The 25691-nt window shown below is 40.1% G+C and overlaps 1 protein-coding gene across 2 annotated transcripts in view; it reads left to right on the top strand.

Moving 5' to 3' along the window:
- IQGAP2 (IQ motif containing GTPase activating protein 2) overlaps positions 1–25691 on the top strand; it is a 225549-nt gene that overhangs the window by 109984 nt on the left and 89874 nt on the right. For both annotated transcript variants that reach the window (XM_039544573.1, XM_039544574.1), the window contains exons 3-7: positions 10455–10611; positions 14723–14800; positions 16006–16082; positions 22953–23020; positions 23397–23510. In XM_039544573.1, the coding sequence (XP_039400507.1) occupies positions 10455–10611; positions 14723–14800; positions 16006–16082; positions 22953–23020; positions 23397–23510 (494 nt within the window). The remainder of the gene's footprint in view (positions 1–10454; positions 10612–14722; positions 14801–16005; positions 16083–22952; positions 23021–23396; positions 23511–25691) is intronic.

Genomic DNA, 25691 nt, shown 5'->3' with positions numbered 1-25691 from the left:
TGCAGATGCTAGAAGGCTGTGTACATTTTAGCTATTAGAAGTGCAGAGTAAACAAGGCTTGGTGCTGACTGAGACTGCAAACAGAGGCCTGGATGGGCCATCCTGAACTTTAGAACAGTATTCTGAGTGGCAGTTTACATTCTGAACTCTAATCACTAATTAACCCACAAAGAAGCACAGTGGGATAAAACAGATTAAAATAGCAAATAGTTTCTGTGCTGCCACCTTGTGAACTTGGATTTTGTAACAGTATCCTCAAGATTCAATTTGTAGATGTGGCAGCAAAAGCCTGGCATGAAAATATAATGTATATAAATTGTCACTTTATAATATACTGCACACAGGACCTAATTCTCCACTGTCTTGCATCTTATCTAGTCACTTATACCTGTGCAAGGTGAACACAGCATTTTTTATGCACTATCTCAAGAGAACCATACTGTTATGCTAATATTGCATAGGTGTGATTGGCTAAACAAGATGCCAGGTAATGGAGAATACAGCCCATAATAGTCAATGCTTTCACGTGCACAATGTGTATATATGCACTACTAATAGATTCCTTAAATATAGTTTTAAACTATTGTATCAAGGTTGAAATGCAAAGCATTCTTACTAGTACAAGTTAGGGTATTTCAGCAAGAGTAAAATTATAAGTATTATAATTTTTCTTAGGAACACTCAGGTGTTGTAGAGATTAAAGTTCTAAACTTGCCCTGTATTAAAATAAGATTTTTGGGAGTGTAATAAGTCATAGCATTCTCTGCTCCACTGCCTAGGCATGAAATATCAACTGTGCCTTGCATAAGGCCCTATTCTATGTCCTGTGTTGAAGAACTGAGTTAAGGAGTTCTGATAGATTCGGTAATGCTGAAAATGCAGCACAGTTGTGCCCTTGTCTTAAAGCCATGTCTTCAGATGTACTAGCCAGTATGGGGATGCAATAGGAATTAAATTCTGAAGGGTTAGGTACTTTTGGTTATGTTTCTGGAATAGTGGGAGGACAGGTATAATGAAGAGGTGAAGTGTCATCTGCATACCCTGTATTAGTCACTTCCTTCCTCTTCTCCTTATTAATAGAACAACATTCAGTTGCCAGATATGCAACTGATTGGAGTCCAAACTGTGAATACCCAGTCTGTGTATAGTTGACACATGTCTGTGGAAATCCATATGCATTTTAAAAAGGGAAAACAACAAAATAGCTTTGCATGCTAACCTCTGCTACTGTTTGTTGTCTTCTAAAAGGAGGATTTTTAAATAGACTGTGAACTCCAAATAAAATAGCGAGGGACTCTTTTCATCCTTGATTTAGAGCGAGATCACTAAGTTTATCTCCAGGTCAGACACATTTCACTTCATCACAGTATGTGTGCTGGCCTCATCAGAAAACAGACCAAAAAGATGATGGTGGTCAGCTATGAACATTCTAAAAAGGAACAGGGGTGGTAATTAATCTTTTATATTATTTTAGTAACTCTTCTAAGTAACAACTTGGTATCTATTTAGCTACTGATGTTTGTGCTTCATTGAAGCTGCCTACTAAAACACATGAAAATATTTATGGTCTTGGTTACACATACTGAAGGAATAACTCAAAATACATTTTGTTTTTAAAGTACAAGGCAGTTCAGATAATGTAGCAATATTTAGTATTTGCCACAAACATGTTTATTGCTTTGAGCTTGCATCCAGCACTTGTCTTGGTGCTGTGACAAAGTTCCTCCTCTACCTTGGTGGGTCCTGCACTTATTGGCAGATTTGCTCACCTCAGTGATCTTCCCCACAGTCCGGGTCAACTCCCCTCCTGTGTCTGATCAGGAGTGGGGAGGTTTGGGGGGAATCCGGGCCTGCCCTCTACTCCAGGTTCCAGCCCAGGGCCCTGTGGATTGCAGCTGTCTATAGTGCCTCCTGTAACAGCTGTGCGACAGCTACAACTCCCTGGGCTATTTCCCCATGGCCTCCTCCAAACACCTTCTTTATCCTCACGGCAGGACCTTCCTCCTGGTGTCTGATAACGCTTGTACTCCTCAATCCTCCAGCAGCACACCCTCTCACTCTCAGCTCCTTGCGCCTCTTGCTCCCAACTCCTCACATGCACTTGCTCTCCTCTGGCTCCCCCTCACCTGACTGGAGTGAGCTCCTTTTTAAACCCAGGTGCCCTGATTAGCCTGCCTTGATTGGCTGCAGGTGTTCTAATCAGCCTGGCTGCCTTAATGGTTCTAGCAGGTTCCTGATTACTCTAGTGCAGCCCCTGCTCTGGTCACTCGGGGAACAGAAAACTACTCATCCAGTGACCAGTATATTTGCCCTCTACCAGACTCCTGTACCACACTGGTTTGGGTCTGTCACAGTGCCCAGTGCTGACCATTAGATGTAACAATTCAAATGCAGTTATGCCTTTGCAGTGCCCTTTTTATTTACCAGAGCACAAATTAAGAACAGTATATTTTTGTAATCCAGTTAAGTTTATGGTGATGTCTTAGTGCTTCTAGTTACTCCACCAACTCTCCTCTTGTCTGTTATGACTTTCTTTAAAAAAGAACATGCCTTTTCCATGTGTAAGCATGACCCCTCATGTTAGTTCTGTGTTGCACAGTAAAACCTAGAAACTGGAATCTTTTGCTGTGTGGCACTCATAAGGTCTGGCATAGAGGTAATCACTGTAACTATGGCAGGAATTCACTAACTTTTTGATGTCTTCTGATTTATGGTGCCAAGAATAAAAAGCATTGTACTGTAGATAGCCAGGACTGAGTGCTGAGCTTCTAAGTTCAAAGTTACCTACAAAAATTGGCACTGTCAAATGTGTATCTCATCTCTATATACTACAACTCTCTTGCATTTAATGACAATCAAATCTGCATACAACTATGCACTCTAGTAGCTACATAAAGGGCAGGGTAAGCAGCCGCTTTAGAATGATCATACGGGGAATAAGAATGCAAGGCTGAACTCTGAACATTAGAGTTTCCTACCATGCAGCTCACTGCACTCTGACAAGGCTACAAATGTGCCACCATGTACACGGGCAGCATAGCTTTGATGGGTCTCACCCACAACATGTTCTTTCCCAAGTGCCCTGATTATGCGTACTCGGTCTTTAACACTACCATTATTTTAAAAACGTTTATGCATCTAACTTTATTTGGAAGACCATAACAAAGGAGAGAGGAAAAGATGGTGGTTGAATAAGCACATGGCCTCAAAGCAGGATTTTCAGGTCCTTGGATTTGGTGTAGAAGCAAGCATCCAATAAACCTTAATGGTCTCCAGGATTGCAAGAGAGACTGACATCTGGAAGCAAATAGCCAAAGGTCTGTTCAGTTTACAGCAATGGGTAAAGAGTACTAAAGTAGTAAGGTGTAGGGCACTTGTGTCCTCAGGAAACTTACTGAGATGACATGAAAATGCCATTGTAGATTAGTCTTTGGCTTTGAGGGGGAACACCTCAAAAACTATATATCTGGTATTTCCTTCCATTATATCACATAATTCCTCTGTAACTAAATCTGTTACATTCAGTACATTCAAATATAATAATTTATTTTGTTGAGAAATGTTACAATTATTTACATAGGTATCAGACAAGATACTAACGATGAGCAGAGATATAGGTACCTAGATGGACCAAAAACTCTTGCATGCATATCAGTTCATGCTTTTTGCTTTCAGACAAATTGAGAACATGTTAAGATACTATAAAATGCCAGGCTGACATTTCTGTGGCAGAACTAGCTACAGATAAGACTCTAAATATGTCTAGATATTGTATATGTATTTCTGCATATGTGGTTGAACAAATAAAAAAAACTCTTGGAATCCACCTTGAAACTGGCACAGATCATGAGCTGCAACTATTGTTGAAACTCTGTGATGGAGCTGTGACCACTTTAAACCAGCTGAGGCCTGCCCCCTGGTTCTCTTCTTGTGCTACTTTTTTCCATTTTACAAATACTTTAAAATAAGAAATACCAAGACACATGCAGTCATATTTGTATCCTCTTCCCTATTGATCCTGTGACCTATTTCTTCTCCCTCCCCCCCACCACCAATTTCCTTCTTTTCACTGATATTGTAAGTTCTTCTGAGCAACTGCCATGCCCATTTTATTGATCTGAGACACCTTGCACACTTTTTGGCTGCCTGTCAGATTACAATGACAGTTTTGTTTGTTGTTCAAATTTTACCTTTCTCAGTGTGTTCCCTCTGTTGCCCTGTTACTCTTTGTTCTAAAGATCTTTTCCATTTATCCTCAGCCCCTTTCTGCCCCATTATCATTGCTAGGGGGACTCCCCAGAAACAACAGGATGGCTCCCAGATCACTGTGGGCAGTAGATGAGAGCCAAAAATATTTGGTCCTTGTTGAACAGTGGGAACTAAGTAAAGGACGGGAAGAGCATGTGGGGAGGGGGAGGAGTTAAACACTACTTTCCTGATGTCCCTGGTTTAGCAAGTCTTGGGATGTCCAGGCTTACCCACTCTCCACCCATTGATAACTTCTAGCCCCATTACCCATGGCTGCTATTACCCCTAAGTTAGAAGAGCAGAGTCTTCATGAAGAATATAAATAATTACCTATTCCTACTCAAAGGCTGGCTTTATTTCTATAGAAGTGGCTCCAGACCCAGTTAACCAATGTGTACTTGCACAGCTCTCAGGGTGAGTCCCTCAACCACGGAAAGAAAAGAAAAGGAATGGGCAGCTGGTGGCTTGGGGACCGCACCAGCCCATCAGATCAGCCCACATGCTGGAAGGTGCGCAGGGAAAAGTTTGCTCCCCCCACTGTTTTACTCCTGCATTCTTTGTGTGGACCTACTGCTGGCCATAACAGGTATGCTGCTGCTGAGTGTGGGCTCTATTGCTCTGGTAGGGGATGGCGTTGCATAGCTGCCCCAGGAGCTGTTTCCTTAGAAGCAAGCATGCTCGGGCTACTGCTGCTGACTAACCACCTTGAGAGCCGGCGCTGCTTGTTGTTACCCCATGGATGAGTATGTAGCCATTTTGGGGTGGAGAGAATAGAAAGGCCTTTGGCCCTCCAAAGGGTTTTAGTGGATTTTGTGGCCCTCAATTACCGCTGTCACGTGCTCTAAGTTTATGGGAGGTGGTAGGTTCCCAATTTCCATAGTGCCCAGGGCCCCAAAATTCTTTAATCTGGCTTGGGTGGTGCAGTCTTTAATATTCTATTCAAATTCTTATGCTGCACCCGTAGCAGAGTCCCTTCCACTAGTGCATTAAGTAACGTGTATTGCAACCTACTCAGGTGAGCTTTTCCTCTTGCATGCCGTTTTTGACCTGATGGTGGTGTCCCCTTTATTTATGTATTAATGAAGGGAAGCTGAAAGTGCATCTTGCCCTTGGAATGGAAAGTGGTGAGGTTTGTGGCAATTCTTGAATCCTGTAGGAGTTTTCTCCAGTTTCGAGCCACTCCCCCAAGAAAGCTCTGCTGCGCACACAAATAACTGTTATTAACTTTGAATAGACAATTCTGTTGTGCCTGAGGAGGGGAGTTGTCACATGTGGTCCTTGTGTTAAAAATCCAGGTTGATCTTTTCAGTATCCTGGGTCCCGATCATTAAATGACCTGAAGAGAATGTTTGAGTCCTAGAACTTGATGTGATATTATATAGGGACTCAGAATAAGGAACAGAGGATACATTTGATGAACTCCTGGTAACCCATATTTAGACTTTGCAGAATTCCACTTTTGTTCTATAATTTCAACGGCTATCAATGTTTATTCTTAAGCATTTTTTATTTTTATTGATTTTTAATTTCCAGTTTCACAGGAAATTGAGTGTGGGGGGTTAGACAATAATTATTTAATGACTGTGTAGATATTGAGATTCAAAAAGTTAAAGCTTTATAACTGTTAAAACACCAATTGTCCACGTCACATGTCAAAATATACAAAATAATTATCCTTAAATCAAACTCCAAGTTCTCAAGCAGCATTTTTCTTTTCCTGACTCTAAACTGATTGTCTACAGAAACACTTTTTTTTGTGTGTGTGTGCATGGTAAAATGATGGACAGACACTTACTGATGAAAATCGAATTCTTCCAACCTTACCCATACTGCTGAGGAAGCATGCTATGTTTTGGACTAATCACTTCCTGAGTGCTGGCTTACTAGAGTAAAAGTTCAAATTTGACCCTTCGTTAACTCCCATTCATCAGTTGGCCAGCTCTAGCTGCTGCTTATACAAGTGTTTTAGAAGCCATAAGTCAGGAATAGCAAAAATGATCCATGGAAATAATTGGCCTCAGCAGAGTCTGAATTCACACTAACTCTGAGGCAAATGTAGCTTTTCTTATTGTCTTCTCATGCTTTGGAGAAGACAAATAGTATGACACTTTGCTCTTGCATGTATATTTTTTTTATGGTAATTAAAAAGTGATAACTCAAAAAACCTTGGCATGTATCCATACACTATAAATATATTGGGTGGAACAGGGGGAAACATGTCAGTGAGACCATACTTTCCACTCAGTTTCGGCACTGCAGGCTGCAGTGCTTCTTAATGACACTGGTTCCGTACGGTTTTGTCTGATACTGTCCAAGATCTATTGCTGGTTGTTTCCTGAAGAACTATTTGGATAGTCTTTGCCTCAGTGAAACCACTTTCATCTATCCTGTAATGAATCAAAATGCAACAGAATACGTCATCGTCTCATGAGTCTTTCTAACCTAAGACATAATGACGAAGTCTGCTTTTTCCATTCTCGGGTGAGAAATTGGCTGATTGTTTTTGACTCTTGGATTCCAACCTCAGTTTTCGGAACATATAAACCTCTGGTGTACAGGCTGTTGTACAGTATGTGTGAACTGCTCTGACTGCCTTAGTGATCAGAAAGTGAGACAAACCAATGTCTAAAGTATCCTCTCCTCCCATCTGTAATCATGTTAACATCCCTATGGCAACAGGAATTGCTTAGGTGGAAAAATAATATTGGAGAAAGTACTGAATGTATTTGTAGCTCATTTTAATGTGGCTTAACAGGGAACCCAGGATCACAGGGCCGGCCAGCTTGCTGCAGACCAACAGTGCTGTATGGAACACTGTTTTGAGAACCTCTGGTCTAATCTGAGTACTGACTTTCAAGACTCTATGATAAGTTGTTCTTTTTAGTGTTTCAGTATAAATGTTCGGAGGGGTACTACATGTCAACCATAACTTGTATATTTTAATTATTCTAGTAGAAATTAGCTAAAAGATTAGTTTGAAAACTTCATGAAGTTTTCATTCTTCTAACATTTTAGATTTAATATAAACTAGATGTAGAGCAATAACTGATTAGGGCAAAAATTGATTTTTATATACTTTTTGATTATATCCATGTTTTTGTTTTTTCACATTTTCTACTATTGATTTTTACATTTTCACACGAAATTGAGGGGTGTCAGATAATAGCTATTTAATAGCAGTAGACATTGAGATTCAGAGTGAAAGCTTCATAACTTAAAACACAAATTGTCAAATATCACACCAAAATATACAAAGTAAATATTCTTAAACTCTAGCATCATTTTTCTTTTCTTTATCTTCTCACATCCTCAGTTGCATAAGGCATTTACCAGTTTCCATCATTTATTCTGGTCTTCAACTGGTCTGTTCAGGCTTCTGCGTGTCATGTTAATAGATTTGGCTTCTTTGTGTGTTGTTCTACATAATGTTTCTCTTGGTCTTCCTCTTTTTCTCTTTCCAAGTGATGTCCGTATTATAACTTGCCACAGAAGTCATTTTGGTGACGTCCTTAAAGCATGGCTTAAATAGGTCCATTGTTCTCTTTCCATATTTGCCGTAGGTTGGTTTGCTCTCCTTTTTGAATTTCTAATATTGCAAGAAGTTCTTTCCAGTGGACTGTGAAGAGCTTCCTCAGGCATTTACTTTGGAATGAGTTGATCTTCTTCTCAATTTCTTTCATCTATTTCCATGACTCTGCTCCATAAACTGCTAATAATTTTTTTAAAAGGTTTTTGTGTCAATGCCAGTTTTGAAATCTTTTCAGGTTTATGAAAGTTGTTTGCTGCTTTTGATATTTGTTGTTTGACATCTAGCATGGCATCACCAGCATTGCACTTATCACTTCTCTAGAAATGACTTACTATGTCTAGTGTTTCTTCATCCACTCTAATGGTTACTTTTGGGACATTGATAGCAATATAGTTTCTTCCCCCTTGTTGATGAACAAACCAACTTGTTCTGCTGTCTGCCAAAAGCCGTCTTGTTTTCCATTAAACAGTAAGTTAGATCAGTGGTTCTCACTTTTTTTTTTGCGGACCACTTGAAAATTGCTGAGGGGCTTGGCGGACCACTTAGTGATCTATCCAAATGTTGTTTGTACCATTAATCGAAAGCACTTTACAATAGTTAGCTAAAGAGCTATATTTATTAAAAAAACAAAACTTAATTTTCTTTATTCTACAAATAAAAGCACACAACTCGTATTGTAATATCAGAGGGCTTGCCTTTCTAATGCGATGGACGTGCCCTCTCCCCCCGCAGTGGCAGACCTCAAGCTGGGGCTGGGAAGGAGGGGGGTCTCTCCCCAGCAGCTGCAGCCCTGGAATTGTGGGAAAGTCACCTCTTTCTCTGGCCACCGCAGCCCTGCATGTCCCAATTCCCCCTCGCCCCCTCTTCTCACCCCATTGCCCCCTCCCACCTACCTCCTATTCCCCCAAGGCTGCCACCTCACCTTACATGTGCGTCTTCTCAGGTGCCAGGCACCTAATTAGTGGAGCCACACCTGTGTAGCTCTGCTATTTAGGTGAGTGGCCCTTAATTCTCTCATGTGTGGTCCCCTGTGCGTGCACCTTAGAGAGAACTATCCATTGACCACCTGAATGGAGCTCGCAGACCACAGGTGGTCCATGGACCACAGTTTGAGAACCTCCAAGTTAGACTAAACAGGACAATATCAACAACAAAAATGAGGCCATCCAGTTGTGCTTCATTTGTCCATAAAATTTCCTGATTGCCTTCTGCGATTACTTTCCTCATGACAGTGCAAAACAATAGTGGGGACATACTACATCCTTGCCTTACTCTAGTTGTCACTGCAAACCATTAGCTGATATTGTCACAGTTTCTGACTGCACATTCAGCATTATCCTATACATCCTTGATTACTTTAATTGTTTTTGGTGGTGTTCCATCGAGTGCTATAATTTTCCAGAGACTGCCTGGGTATGCTGTCAAAAGCCTTCATAAAATCTATAAAATTTATCACGAGTTTCTTTCTGCTTTGTTTTATAGTATTTCTAACAACAATATGGTCTGCCTGTGATCTCAGTGGTCTAAAACTGCTTGTTCTTCTCTAAGTTGATTGTTTCCTGATACATACCAGGATGATGTTGCACGTGATTTTCTTACTTAGTCTATCTGTAAACTTTTATTTTTTATCAATGGAAGTATTTGTCAGTTTGCAGGAGTGTTGAAACTGACAGATAAACATATACGGATTAAAAAATCAAATCCTTCCAAGTCTACTAATTTAATATTATCATCTCCTTTAGAGGAAGGACTTTCACACTGTTTACCACTGAACTATTTAGCCACTACAGTTGAGGTTCTTTGGGAACATGACATTTACATGGCTGTCTGTGTGTGTCTCTGTGTGTATTTGTCAGGCATAATGTTATAACTTGAGTGGAAACAGCAAGAAAATACTTGCTGTTTAGTCAATAATGGCTTTACTGTAATGAGTGGTACCAAATATTTGATTAGCATTAATAAAGAACTGCAGTACTATAGTAGGTGGAGGATAAAAGCTGCATAACTGTTTCATGGTGATAGTGGATGTGAATTACCTTGATTTTTTTCCCAAACTCCTTATTTTTGTACTGTTAGACTCTGATTCAGGAAAGCATCCCTATTCAGAACAGCACTTAATCACTTGCTTACGTCCCATTGAAGGCCATGAGATGTAACTATGTGCTTAAGTGCATTCCTGAATTGGGGTCTTAATGACTTGTGCACTCCTCTTTCTATTTTAGAAACAGGAGTGCACAAGTCTGAATGGGACTAATCTGTTTTAAATGTCTGACATTGCTCAAGATCTGAGGATACGTTGAAGTGCACTGAGACCCATTGTAACTTGGTACAACATTTAAAGTATCTTCTTCTGAGTCAGAAGGCATAGTTTAGAAACTTTGACTCCATTACCAAAGTATCCCTGACGCAAAAGCTGTCGTGGCTCCTTTTTGTAGTAGTTTTGATCTGTCGTGCCAATGAGCACATGGGGAGCTCTTCTTCTGTTGCTCTGTGCGTGCGACGGTGCTTTTACTAACACCTAAGGGGTGTGGAGTTGTTTGGTGGTGGTGGTAGTTGGTGGTTGTTATGGTTGTAACTAAGTGTGCGAGCACATAATGGGGTCACAGTTCTAATATACTGTACCGTGTTAAAATTGCAACCAACAGAAATATGTAATTCTTGGCCGTGTGTTTTGTAGATGGATGGAGGTCTGTTTGGCTGAAGAACTGCCACCCACTACTGAATTGGAAGAAGGGTTAAGAAATGGAGTTTACCTGGCCAAACTAGCAAAGTTCTTTGCCCCTAAAATGGTCTCTGAGAAGAAAATCTATGATGTGGAACAGACACGATATAAGGTAACAGGTTTTGTTGGCTGTTGATTAAAACCAAGAGTTAAATATTTGTTGCTCCATCTTTCCCACTCGTTGTTTTAGCACTGGGCTTTGCAGAAAGCTAATGAGTACTTGTTTCTATCATGTTAATATTTTCTGCATCAGTAGACTGTGTTGTGTCCTAATACATATGGAATTTTACTCTTCGTTTCACTTTTTTAAGATCTGTTGTATCTTTAGTTAGGAACATTACTCTTACCTTTCTTTCTCTCACCAGTTGCGCGCACACACATTACTGTATAACGCCCCGTAGACCAATGAAGGACTGACTGTGGTCACCAGCTGGGACATGAACTTGTAGCACTGAAGAGCAGGGAGGCAATATGATAAAATAGGAATAACTATTATACAGAAAAACCATGATAGCTGTACTTAAGGTTTTTTAAGACCAAAAAAAGTGCTTTCAGCTCCAGGGAAAACTTTTTGGTAAGGACACAAAGCATTACCATTTGTAAAATTACAATCCATTAGGAAATAGGGTCCTAAAGCACTATGAGACTATTTATTTTTTAAAAAGTTACCGAGTTCTTACATGAACTGCTGTATAATTTGTTAGCAAATATCCTCCTTGTGAGATCTGCATGTTTTAGTTTTAGTATCAAACTCTTTATCATGGAGGAACAAAAATCAGCCAAACAAATCAAGCTCTGCTGTTACAATCACAAGCTGCATAGTTACTTGGTGGTGATGGAGAATGCATGTATATGCATTAGTTTATATTTGGGGACCTCCTTTAAGAGCTGCTTTACTTCAGTTTGCATAAGATGACAGCTGGAGAATGCAAATTTTAAAAGTACATCTGTTTTTGGGGTGTTTTCTGTGCAGGGCCAAAATCTGTTCAGGATCTCATGTGATTAAAAAAATGTGTATGCAACTTTAAAAATTATGCGTATGCTTTTAAAAGATTAAAATTTTTCTCTTGCTTACCTGCCACATCTGCAGTTCAGGCTTCTGTCTCTCAAGTGGCCCCTAAAACAGGAGCATTTTTCTTCCCTTTTTTTTGTTCTGTTTTTTAAGTGATGGTCTTGTCAACTGTTAGGGGGAAATGGCCCTTGAGTCCTGAATTTGAGGCTTGAAATGTAGTGGTGATCAAACTGATTTTATAGTCCATATATTTTAGATTGTAAATATTTGTGACTTACAAGCTTGTCTACATGAACACGTATGGTGTGACGAGCTGTGGTGTAAATTTATAGCTTTCTAGTGTGCTCTGTGGACCTTGTTGCTGCACAATTTAAAAAAAAAATGACACTGGGAACTTTTAGTGCATAGCAGCCCGCTCCACACAGTCAGTCAATGTGAAGCCTGCAGGAATGCTGTAGATGTACACCACAGCGCGCTGCGATGTACGTGCTTTGTGTAGATGTGCCCCAAGTTATACGCATGCCCTGTTACTGAGTTGGGATCTTGAACAGTTTATCATGCAGCATTGCAAATCGTATATGGATTTCGGAAGACGTACCAAAATACTTTAATTTATGAAAAACTGTAATCTTTCAAAAGAAGTCTATAGAAGTTTAGACATGATGTTTTTTGTCTTAGTTTTTGAGATGAAACTAAAGTAATACTGCCAAATATGAAGTCCACTAGAAAATTTGTCATTGCTATTGATCTTAAGGTGGAAAGAACTCCAGATACCACTACGACAGGCAATAGTATATAACCTTAATGTCGATTGACCTTTAGAAATGCCTCATCTTAAATTTTGATGGTTAGTACAGAGAGTCTACAGTACAAATATTCTCATGTGTCCTATCGTCTCTGTACAAAGATACACTGTTGTGTGGTAATTGAAGTGACATATTCAAAGCCAAAAATGTTGAAAACTGCCAGTTCAAGCTCTCTTATCAAACAAAAAAGTCTCATTTTCAGCAGTTGTGTGGCTGAAATTAGAAGGATAACTGTTCACTAGTATAATTCACAAACTGGCATGTTCGTGCCTATTTTCATCATCTTAACTTTAATATGAATTTAGTGTGAATTTTTTTTACATGAATTGACAGGCCCTGAGGGTGAAATCCTCTTGCCACATGAGTAGAGAATTGCAATCTTTTTGGGAAGCCCCAGAACAACAAGAAAGCAAAATTCTCCGTACTGCTTCAGCACTGAGTCAACTCTGACCTAAAGGGGCCTCTCCCATGAAGGAGAAAGTAGTTCATTCCCTATGCTTACAATCATGCTTTCCTTAGTGCCACTGCTGAGACTACAAAACCAGTGCCAGTTGGTGCCAAAATTTTTGTGATGTGGCCATGTGCCTACTAGGAAACTAAGACAACCATACTCAACTTGCATAGGTCATTGGACAACAATCAAATGGTATTTTTTAGTCACAGTTGACCTAGACTGGATCTGAAAAGCTTTTATTCCAAGCCATTATGACTCATAAGACCTTTCATTCAAAGGAATGTGCTAGTGGGGAGTTACCTTCAGACTGAAGCTCGAAGCAGCCAGCACACCTCCAGCTTTACATAGGAAGTAGATTCCGATTGATGTAATCTACAGAGGGGTGGACAGGCCGAACCTGAGTGGTTCTGACACTCCACCATGGCGTGTCCCTGCTTGGTTTTGGGGACGTAGGTTTCAAATTCACAATTTCTGTGAACTAATTTTGGAATAGTTGGTTTCTTACTTGCGTGCAGAATAGGTTCTCAGATGTTGCCTGTTGAAATTGGGTGGAGGGATGAATGGTGCTTAGGGAGGCTTTTTTCTGTTGCTTTTTAAGTGAGCTATGAGAAGAGGATATGAGTTTTGCACATTCATATTTTCATTTGAAGCCTTCACTGGGAAATTATACCTCAGAAGATTTGATTCTAGGACTGTCAATTTTGGAAACTGCTTTTTTCAAAATGAGAACTTGTACTGAAAAAAAGCTTTTTTTTTTTTAATTCCAGCTTTTTATGGGAAATTTCTTTTTAAATGGTCTGCTTTAATCATGTGAAATTAAATAACTTAATTTTTCTGTGAATTTTTGACCAGCTGTGATTAAATGGCACTTTATAGAATAGATATAAACATGTTCACAGCTCTCAAGTGCTTTTCTGGTCTCTTTTCAAGGTACCTCCACCTTTTTTCCCAGCCTCCTTTTCTGGAGATGGTTTAGAAAAAATATAGAACCAAGAGCCCCGAAAGACCTAGGTCAAACTCAAAAGACAGCAGAGATTTGTCCATAGTCTTGTCCCATGAAAAGGGAGGGATTTCTGAATCCACACCTGGCAAGCTGGCCAAATACTGAAATGATTCTTCCAATCCTCTTGAAAACTGTTTGCATCTGAAATGCTTAATTTTTATATAGAAAGCTGTGAAAAACTGGTGGAAGAACTTCCACAATTTCATGCAGAATTTTTCAACATTTCAGGAAATTCTGCCTTCTTCAAATATTGCTTTTCTACAAAACTTAAATGTTTTGCATTAAAATAATGGATACTTCAAATTTCCAACTTAAAATTTTAAGACTGTGCTCAGAATGGACTTGGAAAAAAAACAACCAGAAATGAGTGAATTTTCAGTGGAAAAAAGCTTGTTCTTTTAGTGGAAAAATTAGTGTGATATTTCAGTTAAGTGGGCCCACTTCTCAAATTCTTTGCAAAAATGATTTTTCATGTGCTCTTTTCTACGTTGCACACACCTCTAATTACAAATCACTTGAACTCCCTAGATCTCCAGGAGACTTTAACGACTAAACATCTCTTTTCTGTAACAGCCCTGTCTCTCTCATATTTGTATTCAGGCTTGCCTTGCCCAACCAGAACAGTAGCCTAATAAGCAAGAAGCCGTCTATAGAATGCTTCTTCGCCTCTTAACAATGGGACTCTTTGAACAAACTTGTTTGGAAACAGGATTTGGGGCACAGGCATTGGGATTACAAAGTCCACCTAAGAGGATGAGTTACATGGCATGCAACTGCCTTATGATTTGGCGTGCAGTTGAAACATTCTGTCTTTAGGGTCACATACCTAGAATTTTATTCACAGGAGAAGTGTAAAATTGTTAAGCAAAGGAAGGTAATTGGCAAAAGAAGATAATCATTCAAAATAATAATCTCTTGTCTTCCCCCTTCCTCCCTCTTCCATATTAGAGATCAGGCCTTCATTTTCGGCACACGGATAATACTGTGCAGTGGCTAAGGGCAATGGAATCCATTGGTCTACCTAAGGTAAGTATTTAAATGACATGACACAATAACTGCCCATGGACAAAGTTGACTAAAACAGTGAGATTATTTCTCCTTAATTTGCTTAAATAAAATATTGTTGAAAGCTTCAGTACTGGGAAAACCTAGTTCAGGAAATAAATATAAAGCTTAGGAATGTTTGTTTGCTTTTAGTGTCTTTTGTCTCTTGTCACCTTCCACCTGCTATTCCATAGTTCCATTATTTTGTCCTATTCTCTTCCGTTTTATTTCCAGTGACTTTTTGTTTTTAGTCTAACCTGAATCTTCCCAGTAGATCCCATGCTGTCCTTCCATCTGATTCCCTCGTAATGATTTCTCTGGGTTTCGTTTCATGTTATTTCCTGTCCTCCTGCCCTTCTCTCTTTGCCCCCATCTTACACATTCCCTTTGCTTTTCTCTCCCTCTCTGTGTTGCCCATCAACAGTTTCTCCTGATCAAAGATATTTAATACAAAGCTGGGTGGAAGCCTTTGCTGTGGCTACTCTCTGAACAGTGCTTGGTGCCTCTCAGTCACAGAACCAATGGCACTTCTGCGCCTTTATGCATTTGCTGAGGCAGCTTGTTAGCCAGCAGTGTTTCTTAAAAAGCTGTTTTACTTCTTCATATCTGTAGAACATTAACTCTTATTTCAGACTCTATTGCTTGCTTTAGGCTTGTTCAGTTTATTTGGTGGCTGGCTATGTCAGTTCAACAGATAGATATATAACTTCTCTTACTTCCACTCTGTCTCCCTCTTCTCTGGGCCAGGGAGGGTCATGTAATAGAAGGGCCAAGAGCTTGCTGAATCTGCCACAAGTGTTGTGATACAATGATATGGAGTGTTGCCTATGACTCTTCCTGTGGGTACTCTGGGTTGTGAGGCACCTCGTTATCACCTGCCCTTAGCATGAGGAAGCTTTGTCTGTATCTGATGGGGAGGACAGCTCCGCAACTCCACTGAACATGGGCAACATAAGCACTCCACTCTAGGCCTTGCAGGCCTGCTGCTCTCTACAGGTTATTAGGCACACCCCAACCCTCTAGTACAGCACCTTGACAGTGCTTGCAGTTCTAGATAGCTAATTTGTCTAGTAATGACCATTTAAAGCTATTGTAATGCAGCATCGCTGTTCTCTAGAGGGTCCAGTTGGACTAATGAGAGTATATATTACTAGTCAGAATAACAATTCTATTCTTTATTTTTTTAGATCTTTTATCCAGAGACTACAGATGTCTATGATAGGAAAAACATACCTAAAATGATATACTGCATTCATGCACTAAGGTAACTAGTGATGGGGTGGGAGGAAGTTTAGATTTGGTGACCAACTTTCAGGCCTGTAGTTTCAAACTGGCTTCAAGTAACTGGTGTTCTTAACAAAAGGTCGTACTTTAAAACTTTAGTGTGTCATTGTCTGTTAAGTTTATTGACTTTGTTCTGGGCCATGGGTTTTTGAATACAACATAAGCCTAAATGAATTTTTATTACAGCACTATCGGGCAAATACTTCTGAAGTAGAAGTTTTAAAAAAAAAAACTACTGAAATACATAGGAGGGCTGTTTGCATGAATCTCCCACAAACACACCATTAGGAAAGTCGAAGCATTTGTGTAAAATATAAAGCTTTTTTAGACACCTCTCAATCTTGAGACACTAAGCAAAAATCACCTTTTTAGAGTGATGGTAACTTCCTCCAGAACCTGATTAAAATTATAGCCTATGCGAAACCACTTGAAACTGTCTCACTGTATTGATTTCCCATTTCTACAAATAAGTGCTGGTACACTTAATTAAGCTTCCACGTTAATACAATGCCAGTAGAAATGTGTTGACCAGAGGAATGAAAATGAGGCTGTGCCTTGACACCAAATTAGAACTATTGCCTTCCAAAGTGAAGACTGACCAGTATATACATTCTTAATCATTCATCCCCCCCCAAATTATTTTGCCTCAGGTTTTTAAATGTGTTGGGCAAATTTCTTATAGATATCTAGCTAGTTTAGTTGTAATGCAGTACAAAGCCAGGGAAGTTTTGGTTGCACCACTATAGTGGAACTAAAAGCATTTTCTGCCTTAAAAATTCTTCCTCTTGAGATTTAAAGTGTAAAAGTCTAGAACGGGTCGGCAGCCTTTCAGAAGTGGTGTGCCGAGTCTTCACTTATTCACTCTAATTTAAGGTTTCACGTGCCAGTAATACATTTTAATGTTTTTAGAAGGTCTCTTTCTATAAGTCTATAATATATAACTAAATTATTGTTTTATGTAAAGTAAATAAGGTTTTAAAAATGTTTTTAAGAAGTTTTATTTAAAATTAAATTAAAATGCAGAGCCCCCCAGACTGGTGGCCAGGACCCAGGCAATGTGAGTGCCACTGAAAATCAGCTCGCGTGCCGCTTTCGGCACCCGTGCCATAGGTTGCCTACCCCTGGTCTAGAACCTCTGTCTCTGATATTCTGTTCCTGGTGGTGGTATTTGCAGACCTAGACTCCTTCCTGGTTCTGTTAAGCTCTCTTGCCATATACGGAAGCCTTTTCCTTTAATAACTTTTGTGGCAGTGTCAGGATTGTAAAGATGAGTTTGGGGCATAATTTAACTATTCTGTTTTGTCAGCACTCATAGCTGAGCCATTGGCCATGTCAGTAGCCCTAGGAACTACTAAATGTGCCATAGGTGAAATGTTTTACTTGTAGCATAATCGTTGAAATGCTGCTGCTGCTCCTGCAGTCTTGTGTAAGAAGTGTACCTAATACCAGTAAATAAGGTATACATTCAAAGTTTAATATTTTTCTTTCAAAATGCTGGGAGTTTGGCCTTAGCAGTCATATCAATTCTTTTGCAATAAGTGTTGCTATTTAAATTATTGCATTTGGTGTAATATTAACTGGACAGCATCGCAATGATTACATAAATACAGGAGGGTAGTCAAAAACTATGTAGCTGGTCTTTCTGTCAGTGAGTGTCTTGTGTAAGCTTGAAATGATTTCCTGAAGTGGACACATGAGGCTCTTAATATTAAGCAGCTTATAAAGAAATGGTGGGCTAAGTTCCATTCCAGTGATGTCACACTCTTTATTCAGATGTCAGATGTTCTCCAGAAAGGGGAATAGAACCAGGCTTTGAAATGGTTATATTTGCTGAAACTGAAGACTTAATCGATTGGTGGGATTGACTAATACTCTTTACCCATATTTACTGTCTTTTTTAAAATATATTTGCTTCAGCTTTGCATGTTTGCAATAACAGTGTATCAATTAGTATCTTCCTTCTTGAACTGTTTTGCACTGGTTTAGTTCTTGAGGTATTCATTTTCCCTTCTGCAGCCTGACCTTGGTCAGGACGCATGCCAAGCCATCAGAGCTGATCTGCGTAGTTTCTTCTTAATTTGTTTTCATTTTACTTAAATTCTTCTTGCTATGGTACATATCAGCACAAAGTTACAACACTCAAATCTTAAAAACAAACAAAAATCAAAACGGTACTATCGACGGGTGAGTCTGTGCCATGAATTGCCCACCCTTCCTTTTGACAGCATTTAACCCTGTGCTGCTTTGACTTTGTGTAAGACACAGGCATACAGTCACTGCACTCTGCCAACATTTTCTCCAACCTCTTCTAAAATGCACCATGACCATGTGATACATTTCTCAGCTGTGATTGTCTTGCAGCTTAAGCCCCAATGTCTGTCTTGCATTACACACACAGCTGCATTAAAATAACATTTAAATGCTTGAATTTGCAACACTAAAGTTAAGAAATGCCAGAATTAAGATTGGCTATGTACTCTTAATTCATCCTCCTTGTGTATGTGCATTATGATAGTCTTTAATTACATGGTCATATATTTTTTCTGCAGGACCCCTGAAGGATTCAATAGAAAAGGTGGATGGTGCTCTGGGGGTAAATCATGGTTAAGGTTAAGATTTTGTCACTGTGACTTCTACTAAAAATAACCAGCAGGTTGCAAGCAATAAACAAAAAATCATGGGACCCTGTGACTTGTCTGTCTTGTAGTGTTTTTTTAAAACTGGGGGAGGGTGGACTTGGGGGCAGAGATAGAAATGTCAACTGGAGCCCCATGGTGGGGGACTGACAGCTTGAGCCCCACTGGAAGGGTGGGTGTGCGCATGCATGCATGGCACAGGCCGAAATCTGTGATTAAATTGTATCCTTACTCATGGTTGTACAGTGAAAGAGGCTATGTTCTGTAGGACCCTATAGCCATTTGTTTCAGAAGTTGGAAGGCATGTTGTGTATGAGGCAGGGGATTACAGAAGAGGATGAACTTCTGCCTAAGGCAACTGAACATTGCTCTGGAGTAGAACTGCATTGTATCCCTGCCTGTACTACAGTCCTCCTATGTGATGCTAGTCAAGTTGCTTAAACTAAACATTTCAGACGTGGCCACTAACTGTGGATTCTCACAAAACAAGCAACAGTGTGAGATCCTGGTGTTGGATTTGCAGAAATACTGAGCACTCTCAGCTGCTCCTGAAGTCAATGGGAGCTGTGCTTTAAAAGAATAATGCTAAGTAAATCAGGCTGTAGTCACTTCAAATTGAGCACCCAAATAAATAGTGTGCCTCAGTACCCCATCTGTAAAATGGGATTAATACTGCCTCACAAAATGTTGTGAAAATAAAATATTTGTGGCACAGTCATACTATAATGATGAGCACTACGAAAAAGCCCACGAGGGAACTCTGAATTCCCAGGGTTTGAATGGTGCCCAGTGGATAAGGTCTGTGGCCACATTTTGAACAATAAGGAGAGAACAAAATATTGACCAGCTGCTCATCAAGTGCATCCAATTAGTGCATAGAATAAGGAAGGCATTCTGGGGGTGGGATGTGAGCATGTAATTAAAGACTGTACCATAGGCACAAGAAGGCTGAATTAAGGATGCTTGTGCAGTCTTAATCTGGCACTTCTTAACTTTTGAGCAGTTGACTTTGCAACCTTAATAATGTTCTTTTAACATAACTTTTAGTCTCTCTAAATTCCTAGCTTTAAAAATTAAAGAAGTCCAGTGATGGAATTTTTTTTTTCAGGTTTGTTTTTTATGTTGATACTCTCATGGCTAATGAGCTGGGTTTGAACCTTTAGATCCATAGCACATGCCTCTGCCACTTGAGGTAATGGAGTAACTGATAGCAGTAGTTGGTTGTGACCACTTCAAGTTCCAAACTGCCTCACTTGAATTAAATGCTATGAGTATCGATTCCTGATGCTTGGTAGGAGTACTCACTAATAATGTTCCCAGTAAACGTTTGCCCCATGAGTAATCTATTAAACTGAGTCACTCCCACACAGTAAAATGTTCTTTTAAAGCCAGTTAGTTTAAATCAGAGTGTCCAGATGCAAGTTTGTTAATATTCACATTAAAAATTAAGTCTTATTACAAAGAACATGCATTAGATATGCATGTTTTCCAGTGAATATATTCCTTAATACAAAAGAAGGCAGTTGCATTCCTGACTACCCTTACATTTTTATGTTAAAAAAAAAAAAAAAACAAATGAAAAGCAAGCTCCCAGCACCACCTTGTGGTAAACTCCTCCACACCAAGGAGAATAGAACAGACCACATTACTCAACCATGTACAGTATAACTGTAGTTTACACAAGAGAGTGAAATCTTACATTTATTGGCCACATTCCAAACCACTTCTGCTCTTTTTCAGTATTAAATATTATACAGTGGTGACTGTTAAACAGGGCTGGGGGGGGGGGGGGGGAAGGAAGTGGGCATTTTGCCCCGGGCCCTGCAGGGGCCCCATGAGCCGCTCCAGGTTTTTGGTGGCACTTCAGTGGCAGGCCCTTCACTCGCTCCAGGTCTTCAGCGGCGGGTCCTTCCGTGCAACTGAAGACTTGGAGCGAGTGAAGGACCTGCCACTGAAGTGCTGCCCAAGCCTCGGAGTGCAGCCCAGTGAATATAAGCGCTGCGAGCGGCGGGGGCAGGGAACCGCGATTGGTGGCACTTAGGCTGCTCTACTGCCGCCGCTTCATTCTTCGGCGGCAGTTCAGCAGCGGGTCCTTCCCTCCGAGAGGGACCCCGCTGAATTGCTGCCGAAGACCCGGCCCTGCCCCAGGCCCTCTGAATCCTCTGGGTGGCCCTGCTGCTAAAAAGCCAGCATTTCCCAGGCTAACATCGATGCCATTTTTTTTATTGGGCACTTCAGACAAGACTGAGGGCTAGTCTATACCAGGATTGCTACAGCGGTGCAGCTATAGTGATGTAGCTGCACTGTTGTAATACTGCTAGTGCAGGCGCTCAATGCCGATGGGGGGAGAACGTCTCCCATTGGTGTAGGGCTGTCCACACGGGTGCTTAGATCACTTTCACTTATGTCACTTGGCTTTTCCACACACCAAGCAACTTAAATGATACCTAAGTAAGTGATAGCATGTACAAACCCATAGTCCTGGCCTTAAAGAGGTTACAGTAAAAGCCTTTCAAAACATTGCAAGGGAAGACTAACAAAGAAGCAGTTTGGGAGGACTGCTAATGCAAAGAGACTTCGTAGTTTGGGGCTTGTTTTTAGGTGAATTTTAACTTTTTTTTTTTCATTAATTGTTCTGTTAATTTATTTAATGCCTTCTTGTAAGTTGAGGATGGCAGATGGAATGATTCAGAGTGTTGAAGGAATCTGAAGACTTTCATGTGATGAGATATGATGGGATTGGATGCTGCAGTGACCTACTGCCTGCAGAATAATCTGCTTCCTCTGTCCCCGTGGTGGTGGAAAAGAGGGGAGCTGTGCTTTAAAAGAATGGAGATGGAACCAGTGGTGCCAGGTGCCCCTCGTAATTAGAACAGAAAATGTCTGTGGCAACTATTAACAAATACACTTAGTAATGTCTCCTACTGCAATTAATAGGCAACTGAAAAAAGACAGAATATACTTGCTGCAATGTGTAGAGATGACGTGGGGGTTGGGGCGGAGGTTTGTTGTTTTTTTTAAAAAGCAAGGCAAAATAGCCTCCCCCTGTTATAAATATTTAGAATTAAAGTGCCTTGTTTGAAATTTGAGATTCACCCCCACAAAAAAATCACTTCTTCCATTAATTCTGTTGCCAAAATAAATTCCGGAAACTCCTGACTTTTTACAATTAAAGGCCTTGCACATGGTCAGAAGATGTGAATTTACTCAGCTGTTATCCAGATGGCACTATATAGCTTTAAGAATAATTAGTATGGGTTTTCTTGCTACACCAAAATGAAAATAATGGTTCCCGGAGAGCACTCAATTGCACTGAACTCATTTTAGTTCTCTAAAAGCATGAGAGCACTGAGTAAGCTGAAGAGTTTGGTTGGGCTTTTTGAGGGGCTGTTTGAGGTTGAAATACTGAACGTGCGCTCTCAACATTAAATGGGCTTAGTCTTAGGAAAATTGAGATGAAACTTTTTCTTTAACTAAAAACATGTGGATTCTGCCAACAGTATTCCTAAGTTTGAATAGTGCATGTGAAAAGGACTACTATGTCTTCAGTACAGTGTGTCCAGACTTGGATTTGAAGCTGAATGTTGGAATACCATCCAATATTTGCTAGTTCCAGCTTATCTGGAACATTCCCTTCACCTGTTACTATTTATATGGATCCAATAATATCTAAATTTCCTATTGCAATACATAAACCAGACAATAGACTGATCCCAAATTGTAATTATTAGTTATAAAAACTTTCACTTAATTTTCATGTCATGGGATTCCTGATAGACCAGCTTTTGAGTTTCACTTTACTAATTCTGTATTTTAAAGGGCTGTTTTGTATGAATCTAGCTTCAAGGATTTATCTTTGTGTGCACCTTTCCCTTTCCATATACTGAAATATTTCAGCACAGGCAGCAAGTCTTGCATTCCATCTGTGTCCTGTCCCCATCTAAGAGAGCACCTTGGAATATCTTCATCTTTTGAAGATTACTTCTCCCTTTCTACGCTCAGACAGTTTACGATGCACCATAGAAAATAGTCTGATAGTAAAATTTATCCTATATCTGTCCACAGAAGTCAATAGTTAAAGAGGAGTTTAATGTAGTAACATTCTAATTACGTTGATCATCATATAAGCTTTGATTTGGTTCTTCTACAAGCAGGCATTTTATTGAACATGCAAGTCTCTGGCATTGTGACTTCAGTATTTTTCTTCTTTGCAGTCTATATCTGTTCAAACTCGGTATAGCACCACAGATCCAGGATTTACTGGGAAAAGTGGACTTTACAGGTAAGTCTGTTTTTTAATTAGTCATATTGTAGATAATCTATTGCATCAATGAAACCTGCTAATATTACTGTTTCTAACAACCTACTCTCTATAATGTGTGTTTCCCTCTCCTCTCCCAACATTCTGCACATATCCTAATTGAAGTGATTGGGAGACTGCTATTTTTAATGAATGTCAGCCTTTGAAAAATGGTGGGAAGGGAATATACATGGCACCTTTGTTATGGCTTAGAAACTCAGTTTCTAGCAAAATGAAAAAACTACTAAGTTAACCAAGCCTTAGCTTTTTAAATTATATAAATTTTAGCTGAGCGTGCTCAAAGTCCTGAGAACTTCATTCTGTTAATCGTCTCCAACTTTCCTTTTTTAATATATAGAGGAGGAAATCAGTAACATGCGAAAGGAGTTGGAGAAGTATGGTATACAGATGCCGGCTTTTAGCAAAATTGGTGGTATTCTGGCCAGTGAGTTATCAGTGGATGAAGCTGCATGTAAGTCATCTTTACCATGTTTTCCACCTAATATCTGAATTGACTGTTTTTGCATAAGCTGTTTATGATTTTGAGTCATTTCATTTAAAATATTACTTGGAAGTAACTGTTGTAGTTAGTAATATTTTTTTATTCCTTGTCTAAATTACCACATTTCCCATATTTTCTACCTTTAATAACTGTCAAGACGTGCACGTCTTGACTGAGTAACTGTTAGGTTATTGTCACGAGGGTTTTTTGCTTTTTGTCTTAGAGCTCTTTGGAGCAGGGAATTATACCTTTTTATGTCTGGCAAAAATAAGTTTATAACTCTTTTATTAACGATACAGATATCTAGCCTTGGGCAAATTGGTTAACCTCTCTGCATTTCAGTTTTTGTGTGAAACGGTATAGGCCAAAATCTTCTAACAAATTCCTAAAGGTAAAATGTGGACTATAACATAAGCCTATATTTAACTTCAGGCACTTGTTAGAAGAATTTGGCCTATACCATTTCACAGATACAAAACGGAGAACAGAGAAGTTAATTGTCTTGCTCAAGCCATAGAAGTGAACCAATGACAGAATGAATAATAGAGCTAGAGGTTTTTCAAATGGCTCTGCATAATTCTATATCTGGGTGCTGCTCTGCCTTATGCTGCCTTGCGATGGAACTGTCTTCTAGCTGTGTCAGCTGAAGTGCTGCTCCTCCCCTCCAGCATTGCATTGTTCTGAAAGTGAGGCTGTATAGGGGACAGAGCGCCTTCATCCTGCAGTTCCTTCCTACTGAGTGCCATGACCAGATGACAACCTCTAGTTTCTTTGGAACCAGAGCCTCTTTCTTCTTAGATAGTTGTCATTAGCTGTTAGTGATTTCTTTTCAGGCCTGTGTTATGGTGGAACTTCAAAAGCAGAAAAGGCTGAATTTTAAGAGGTGCATTTTCTGCCCGGGCAGTGCATCAAATGCCCAGGAGAGAGATGTTTGCCTTCTGGTCATTTGATCTGTAGGACCTGTACTCCCAGATCCAGAAAGGACATAGAGACTCCTTTACAGCTCCATCTCCTGAAGGAAGCCCTTGAGCCTAGGCCAGACCCTCTGATTCTGAGCAACTCTCCAGCAACGTGCCAACAGGTTGTAAGAGGCCACATCCACATCCAGGACTGGATCTGATCCTTCAGTTAAGCCTCTGAGGCTACACATGGCTGAACCAAGGGCCACAGGGTCAGAGACCACTGCCCCAGTTCCGGAAGAGAGACTATTCAGCTATCTTCACTGGTGCTGTGCCTCATGCCTCACAGTTCTCTGATCCTGGTGGAACCCCTGAAGCGTCAGGACCAGGATGAGCTTCAGCATCCCCTTCCAGATCTAGGAAGATAGACTCCATCGATGCACCAGAACTGAGGTCATCAGTGCCTTTGGTGTTGTGACAGTTGGCATTGAAAAGAGAGGCATAAGGACAAAGGGCCTGTTAGTAGTGCTAGTTCCCGTGCATTAGAGCTATCTGATTCAGACAAGGTGTCTACAGTACTGAAATACAGACTTGGTCTCTGTGATGGGTTGGATCACAGAAACCCCCTTGGGGCTGCTAACTGATGTGCCAAGACTACTTCTGCCCCTGCTTTCCCTGCCAGCCTGGGACTCCAGCACCCTGTCTTGTTCAGCCAGACACACCCGTCTGCTCCAACACAGACCCAGGGTCTGAACCACATGCCCCAAAGCTGCAGACTAAAAGCAATTTAAGAAGTGATCCTGTCTGTCTTTATCACACAGATGCCCAACTTCCAATGGGGTCCAAACCCCAAATAAATCCATTTTACCCTGTATAAAGCTTATACAGGGTAAACTCATAAATTGTTCATCCTCTATAACACTGATAGAGATGCACAGCTGTTTGCCCCCCCCCAAGGTATTAATATGTACTCTTGGTTAATTAATAAGTAAAAAGTGATTTTTATTAAATACAGAAAGTAGGGTTTAAGTGGTTCCAAGTAACAGCAGACAGACCAAAGTGAATTACTAAGTAAAATAAAATAAAACATGCAAGTCTGAGCCTAATTCAGTAAGAAAACTGAGTACAGATGAAAACCTCACCCTTGGAGGAATTCCAGTAAGCTTCCTTTTACAGGCTAGTCTCCTTCTAGTCTGGGTCCAGCAATCACTCAGACCCCTGTAATTACTGGTTGGTTTTTTTTTTTGTTCCA

Source organism: Mauremys reevesii, linkage group 6 (assembly GCF_016161935.1).
Source record: "Mauremys reevesii isolate NIE-2019 linkage group 6, ASM1616193v1, whole genome shotgun sequence".
Classification (NCBI taxonomy): Eukaryota; Metazoa; Chordata; order Testudines; family Geoemydidae; genus Mauremys; species Mauremys reevesii.
The sequence above is the reverse complement of the archived record's forward strand: the minus strand, read 5'-3'. Positions and strand labels throughout refer to the sequence as shown.